This window comes from Chionomys nivalis, chromosome 11 (genome assembly GCF_950005125.1).
Source record: "Chionomys nivalis chromosome 11, mChiNiv1.1, whole genome shotgun sequence".
In the NCBI taxonomy this organism is placed as follows: Eukaryota; Metazoa; Chordata; class Mammalia; order Rodentia; family Cricetidae; genus Chionomys; species Chionomys nivalis.
The window spans coordinates 13,941,787-13,949,319 of record NC_080096.1 but is presented as its reverse complement, the minus strand read 5'-3'; the positions used below and the strand labels follow the sequence as shown (position 1 = coordinate 13,949,319).

The window sequence follows — 7,533 nt, the reverse complement described above, 5'->3', positions numbered from 1 at the left end:
AGGTATATACATAAACATGTAATAGACAGATAATAGGTAAGTAGATAGAATGATAGATAATAGATTAGAAACATGATTAATGTTATATGGATTGGCAATAGATAGACAAACAGATAATAGATTACATAGATGGCAGATGATAGACTATTGATATTCATATTATGATTTTCATGCTATTAGGTTTATTATTTGATATTAGGTAGATGTTATTTATGATATTAGATGAATAATAGATTATTGATAGATAGGTGATAAATAGATAGATAGATACATACATACATACATACGAAACAGTACCACAAGGACATAAACCAAAATGCTAATCATGTTTCCTGTTTCTGCAAATGATACTGTATTTCAGGTTGTGTGTTTTTCAAGTCTTGGGCCATAGGGCTGGGGTTGTGGCTCAGTGATAAAGTGTTTGCCTAGCTTATCCAAGGCCTTGGGGTCCATCCCCTAGACCTAGAAGGTGTTTGCCAAATCTCCCATTCTAGATACATGTTTCCTTTTTATCAAAAACCTGGTGGAGACCCCAATAAGTCAAAAAAAAGTAATACAACCCCAGAGTCATAGAAAAGAGGAAGTGAGAGGCACATGGGTTGATTCCGCAGGAGCTGGGAAGGCTTGGGTAGGATGGGTGGGGGGACCTAATATAAGGGACTGCCTACGTGGCAGGGGACTTCTGTCAGCTGCCGCTCTCACGCTGTGCTGGAACCATGAGACTCGCCCTGCTGTGTGGCCTGCTGTTGCTGGCTGGTGAGTGGGGACAGGTGTGAGGCTGGGGAGGGAGCAGGACTGAAGGTAGATCCTGAGTGTCCCACCCTAGCCTGGACTGCTCTGATCCTGGGGACATTAGAACTCCAGTTCCTAACACCTCCACTACCAGCAAGGACTCATCAAAGGTTGCTTCTGGCTTCAGCCAGAGAACTGGGGCAGATTGAACTGTGTGGCATTCTGGGAAGAGGATCCCTCTCCCGCTGGAAGGAAGGGAATCCGGGGACAATTTCTACTCACTCTTTAGAAGATCAGATATAAAACATGGTTGTTTGCATATTGGCTTTAATTTTCTTAATCCATCTCAAGATACATGATTTTATAAAGGTCATTCATTTTTCTTTTTCTTTCTTTTTTTTTTTTTTTGGAGACAGGGTTTCTTTGCAGCTTTTGGAGCCTGTCCTGGAACTAGCTCTTGTAGACCAGGCTGGCCTCAAACTCACAGAGATCCGCCTGCCTCTGCCTCCCAAGAGCTGTGATTAAAAGCATGCACCGCCACTCCCCGGCAAGCTCATTCATTTTTTTAAAAGTGATTTTATAGCCAGGTGGTATGGCACACACCTTTAATCCCAGCACTGGGGAGGCAGAGGCAGGCAGATCTCTGACTTCGAAGCCAGCCTGGTCTACAGAGAGAGTTCCAGGATAGCCAAGGCTACACAAAGAAACCCTGTCATGTTGTCTTGGGACTCCCACACCCTTGAGAGGGACACTTGCCCAGGGCTACAGGGAAGCCCATTAACAAGCACGCAATGGAACTACAGAAATTCATCCTTCAACATAGAGACAATGCAAGGCAGAGGCCAAACCACCTGACCTCTCCATCTCCTCAGCTCCACAGCATCCTCTCTCTGCTGCTGAGGAGACATCCTAGTGAGAAAACAGTGACCAAGCCTTACATAAGAGCTTATCATCCTCTGCCCCCAACTGATTCTGCTGACCACATATTCCTCATCCCTGGGAGTGGAGGGATGGAGGGGAACCAAGGACAAGCTATTGAGATAGAAATCTCTGACAAGCTTTAGTAGACATCACTTGGGTTTACTTCCTCAGGCTTGGCTTGATTCACTGCCAAACCACACAAAGCATACAGAATTTCAAGTGAATGCATTGGCAAGGGAGAGCTGCCCCTTTCAGGAGGGAGCTGAGTTGAACTCGATAGGGATAGCTTTGAAGCAAAGAATTAGAGGGCAAGCCTGGTATGGTTGGCGGCTTACAACCAGAATCCCAGCACTCGGGAGGCTGAGACAGGAGTATAATCATGGGTTCAAGACCACCTTGGGTTACAGAGGGAAAAATTGTTGGGGTGGGGGTGTGGGGAACGTGGAGAGACAGAGAGGCTAAGAAAGGCAAGATTCTAAATTCAGATCTTCAGTTAGTGCCCACGGTGGATTCTGTCTTTGCAGTCAATTGCTTTGAGAATCTCCATCATGGAATCTGAGACTTTCTCTAATCCCAGGTGGCTATCCTGGATGATTCCTGGAGGGCTGGGGTCATTTATCAGAACAATCAAGAATTAACTAGGCCTATGATCAACAGCCCTTACCCAGGAGCACAGTGTCAAACAGGAGTGTGCACACAGAGAGGATACCACCACCCACACAACAGCCAGTCACTTCTAATTACAGCCCAGGGCCGCCTGCTTATGACCTTCTCTTTGTCCACCGCACAAATGTCTCCCAATGCCTCCTTTCTCACATTAGAGTCCTCCGGCATGGGCCTCACTCTCCATCATTTTTACCATGTTCCTGCAGGAACTCACTGCGATGCCAGGCCAGGATCGGACAGCTTGGTCCCATCTCCCCTAAGCCTGTGGCTGCACCTGACCTACATTTCCTGTGTTCTCGACACACACTCTTTTGTCCTCATCTCATCTGTTTCTCCCAACTTTCCCCAGAATTCATCAATTCCATATATTTTATTTCTCCTAATTTAACATAATGTGCTCCTCTCTCCCAATAAAGCAGATTTCCCTTAAGATCAATTCTAGCCAGCAGCTACGAGGCCTGAAATGAGCAGCATTGATTTTTAAATCACACTGCCTCCTCAGAGACCTACCGGGCGCTGTAAAACTCAGATTTCTCTAGAGAGGAAGGCACTGGTCGTGGGAGGAGGGTGAGTCAGGCCCTCTCTCCTCATTCTGAATTGGAAATCAATGCCCAGAGACAGAGAAGCCAGACGGCATTGGGTTTGATTCTGGTTCGATTTTCTTCCATCTATGACCTTGAGTAAATCAGGGAGCCTCTATCTGCTCATTTGGAAAATGAGGCTTACAAATGAAATTCCTGGTCTAAGGGGACAGCCCGGTTGGTAAAGATCTTGCCTTGAAAACATGAGAACCTGAGTTTGGCTCTCAAAACCTGAGTGGGAAACGCCAGGTGGGGTGGTTTGTGCTTGCAATCTCAGTCCAAAGACAGGAGGATGCTGGTCTCACTGGTTTGCCGGTCCAGCCTAATTGGTGAACCTCGGGCTAATGATAGGGCAAGTGGACAGCGTTCCCTCTGTTCTCTCTACTCACATCTGCATCTGCCCAGACATGCCCAAACACACACAGGCAGGCACACACACACACACACACACACACACACACACACATATTCTTGGCAAGGGAGGCAGAGGCAGGCAGATTTCTGAGAATTCAAGGCCAGCCCGGTCTACATAATGAGTTCCAGGTCAGCCAGAGCAACACAGTGAGACTGTCCCAACAATAACAAAATGGAATTCCCAGCCGGGCATGGTGGCAGAGATTATAATCCAAGCACTTGGTGGATAGAGGCAAGAGGGTCAGGAATTCAAGGTCAGTCTCATCTACTTTCAGACCAGTCTGTGCTATCTGAGACACTGCCTCAACTCTCCTTGCCAAAATAAGAGGTTCCCAGCACCCACCCCCATGTACCAACCCCGGTTTCCACAGCAGCTCCACGGTGATGTATGACGATCACGTTGGAAGAAATTGAGAGAGGAGGAAATGAGAGCCTTCCGGACCATCACTGCCACTTTCTGTACATCTAAAGCTGTTCCAAAGTAGACATTCGTTTATTGAAAAAGGGATGGAGGGGACTAGAAAGATAACTCAGGGGTTAAGAGCACCTGCAGCTCTTGCAGGGGACCCAGCCTCATTCATAGCACCCACATCAGGCTGCTCACAAGCACCTGATTCTATGCAGTCTTTGAACGTCTGAAGGCACCTGCACTGGTGTCTCAACACACGCATGCACACGCATGCACACACACACATACACACAGAGAAAGAGAGTTAAAAATAATCTTAATAAACCTTTAAAAGGGGGATGGAATCAGGAAATTAATACCCAAGAGACCCGTTATTAAGGACTCAGTTCCAGTTGCTGTATTTTTTATTTTACCTTCTCAGTTCTGGGCACAGAACTCGGGGATGACACATGTTAAACTTGGGCTCGATCACCAAGCTACCCTACCCTAGCCAACACTTTTTAAAATACCAGTGGCAGCTGGCACTATTTGATAGCACCATCATTTCAAGTCCCTTGTCTGGCCCAGCACAGTTGAGCCCCCACACCCCCATGGGATCTTGGTACCCCCATGACCTTCACCCCTTCCCTCCTTATTTGGTTGTGTGGCAGGTATAACTCCAACCCAGGGAGGGATCCTGAACCTGAACAAGATGATCAAACGTATGACTGGGAAGACAGCCTTTTTCAGCTACCGGTTTTATGGCTGTCATTGTGGACTTGGTGGCAAAGGAGAACCCAAAGATGCCACAGACAGGTATACTCCCCTCCCTGGCCTACTTTGGACTCTCTCCTTCCTTGTTCACTGATGCATTTATAGAACGCATTTTGTAGTGCATGTACTATGTTCTGGGAACTCTGCTGAGGCTAATATAACCCCAGTCCTCTTGGAACTGGCCTTCTAGAAGGTTCCCCAGAATGCCTTGAAGTCCTGGCATCTTCCTAACCTGGGATTAATATCCCACACTCCTTGTTAGCATTATATGTGGTATTCTGAAACCCAACCTCGCTGCCTTTTCTTATTTGATTTTCACAATCATTTGGAGGGTCAGCCAGACAAGTCACGTGACCTTTGTCAAGGGTGTCAAGTCCCAAATTTATGTTTCTTCATCTGTGAAATGGGGGTGATACCAGCACCTCCATTATTGGCAAGTCATGGGGATTAAGAGAGAGTACGTGGTTGGAATAAGTGTCTGGTGTATGGGAATCCTTGACCAACAGAGCTCTTGTGACCTCATGGGAACCTGAATGTCTTTGATCATCCCTGGTGGGCATGTGGGGGGAACAGGTGGTGACCAGAGTTGACCAGTAACTCCTACAGCGATGTGCCCTGCCTGCCTCTACCCATAGGTGCTGTCAAAAACACGACTGCTGCTATGAACACCTGAAGACGGATGGATGCAGAACCATGACGGACAATTACAGATACAACATTTCCCAGGGCGTTATCCACTGCTGTGAGTGTCTGAGGGCCAAGGGCTGGAGCTGGGAAGTCCTAGCCCTCCCTAACTCCATAGACTTAGTGACATTCCGTAAAACACTCACCAGCTGATGCTGTTCCTCTCCCATGAGACAGTAGGGAACAGGCAGAACAGGGTGGAGGTATGGAGAGGACCAAGGGGACACCCTACCGTTTTGTTATCCAGATGCCAGGGCCATCACTGACCAGCTGTGTGCTCAACACTGTTTGACCTCTTTCAAATTCAGTGTCCTCCTTGGTAATCTGCCGAACCAAGATAAGAAGAACTTCAGGGGGTACTAGCCATCCCCATTCTCATGGGGGAACACATAGGTATCCCCAATATGGCCTTTCTTTTTACAGCCCTTGAACCCTCATAACAGCTCATCTTAAGGTTAATGGAGCTACAAAGCTAACACAGATGCTCACCTGGTGGGGACACTGGCTCACTATCTCAGCTTCCCTTCAGAGCGCTGATCTGAGCCAGGATGGCTCCTTCACAATGCCTGGTCCTCCTGCTGGCCTGTGCCCCCCCCCCATGCTTCAGCTTGGCACGGCTTGTTCATTCTGTGACCCTCTACCACCTGCCTTCCCTCCTGTCCATTTGGCTCAGCTTCCTCCCTCCAGGGCCAAGCTTCTCAGTAGCTGCTCAGTGACTGTCGAATGAACGGATGTGATCATAGGAAAGGGAGCAAGAACAGAGAGGTGGAGGGCATGCACAACATCTGAAGAGGCTGCTTGGGGGTGGGGGTATCACCAGCAATGAGCAGGGACCCTGTGTTACTTTTGGGACCTCCTCTACACCCCACAGACAGTCTCAGGAAGGGACAGATACTGAGCCAGCCCCTGTTTCTTTCACCCACAGCTGACAAAGGGAGCCAGTGTGAGAAGGATTTGTGTGCTTGTGACAAGGAACTGGCCACGTGCCTGAAGGAAAACCTAAGCACCTACAACAAGCACCTGCGGATCTACTGGCGGCCCAACTGCAGGGGCCAGACTCCCACATGCTAGGAGAGCTCACTATCTGTCCCCTGGATTCCACCCTGTTCCAGGGCATGTCGAGCACTGAAGTCCCCTGCAGGATTGCTGCCTCCCACCCCAGTGTCTAGTCTCCTGGACCAGCTCCTTGCAAAAGGGCCTGGGCTTGAGGACTTCGCCTTGGTGTCTCTCTGCTATAAGGAACCTTTTTGTCTATCTTTGGCTGTTCTTCCTTCAAACTCTGGTCTTTCTGGGCCTAGGAGAAGATCTCACATATGTGTTCAGATCCCAGCCCTCTGGCCTGTGTCCTTCTCCCCCGCTAGTCTGTGAGGTCCTCCAGCCCCATTTGGTTTCAGTTGGCACCCTGGTGCCCAAGCAGCCTCCTAGAACCCAGCAGGGACACCACCACCAAGGACTTGAGGGCTGGGGGAAGCTGTAATCTTGTTGCTCTGGGTGTTGGAGCCTGGCCTGCTGTTTCTTGTCTATCTGTGCTTTCTCTGGGGTCTCCTGCTACAATGTAGACTCAGGGGCTCCTCCTCTGGAAGCCCTTCTGGGCTGGCGCTACTCCCCATTTCTAAAGGTTCCTTTGTGCTGGACTCACTGGGTGACATTAACATCCCAAGTCTCCTGAGGCCAGAGTGGTGAGATGTCCCTAAGGCTCCTCTCTTCCCAGGCCTGGTGTCTTTCCCTGGTTCCCTGGAAACCTTCCTTTCTCCAAACAACCCTCTCAATAAACCATTGGCACAAGAGCCCCCGACTCGTGTACCACCTCTAGGGAGACACATTGCAGACAGGTAACAAACAGGCCCACTGTCTTCGTGTTCTTCCTGCCTCCCAGAACCATGGACCTAATTACAAAACTCAGAGCCGATGCTGTAGCCAAGGAAAGTGTGTGTTCATCAGTGGCAGAATCAGGGGAAGGCATCCTTGGAAGCTCAGCCTCCCATCTGAACAAGGATGAGTGTCCTTCTAAAGGGGAGAGGGTGGCTGGGGAGACTCCACTGAGTAGATAGTCTTTTTCTGCTCAAATCGATTCAGCCTACCTTCGTCCCTGCTATAGGGGTTACAGAGGCTCCCGTGATTGGCTGATCTGGTGTAGTGTCGGAAACAGAACTTGGCAAAAGGGATCATCTGGCAAGGTCTGAACTGGAATTTGCCTGGCAACAACTCTTTCAGAGAACATCTGTCATTCTTGTGTGATTAGCTGTGCTTCGAGCCACGACTGAGGCACCTAGAACCACCCATGCCCTCCAGCCTGTGACACACTGCAGGGAATGACAGAGCAGTCATTCTCCAAACCCTAGCAAGGCAGAGTACAAAGAACTTCCAGCTGTG

General features: G+C 49.0%; 1 protein-coding gene across 1 annotated transcript; it reads left to right on the top strand.

Annotated features, from left to right (window-relative positions):
- The first annotated feature begins 698 nt into the window (after positions 1–698).
- Positions 699–6,937, top strand: Pla2g2d (phospholipase A2 group IID). The gene is made up of 4 exons (XM_057784999.1): positions 699–756; positions 4,374–4,518; positions 5,112–5,218; positions 6,086–6,937. Exons 1-4 carry the CDS (start codon positions 717–719, stop codon positions 6,229–6,231), a joined length of 438 nt encoding a protein of 145 aa, XP_057640982.1. The 5' UTR covers positions 699–716; the 3' UTR covers positions 6,232–6,937.
- The last annotated feature ends 596 nt before the right edge of the window (positions 6,938–7,533 follow it).

Bases quoted from the DNA above. Each gene is read 5' to 3' on its own strand.
- Pla2g2d (XM_057784999.1), top strand. From the start codon at position 717: ATGAGACTCGCCCTGCTGTGTGGCCTGCTGTTGCTGGCTG. The intron at 757-4,373 runs GTGAGTGGGGAC...GTTGTGTGGCAG, and splicing joins TGGCCTGCTGTTGCTGGCTG to GTATAACTCCAACCCAGGGA. The intron at 5,219-6,085 runs GTGAGTGTCTGA...TTTCACCCACAG, and splicing joins CCAGGGCGTTATCCACTGCT to CTGACAAAGGGAGCCAGTGT.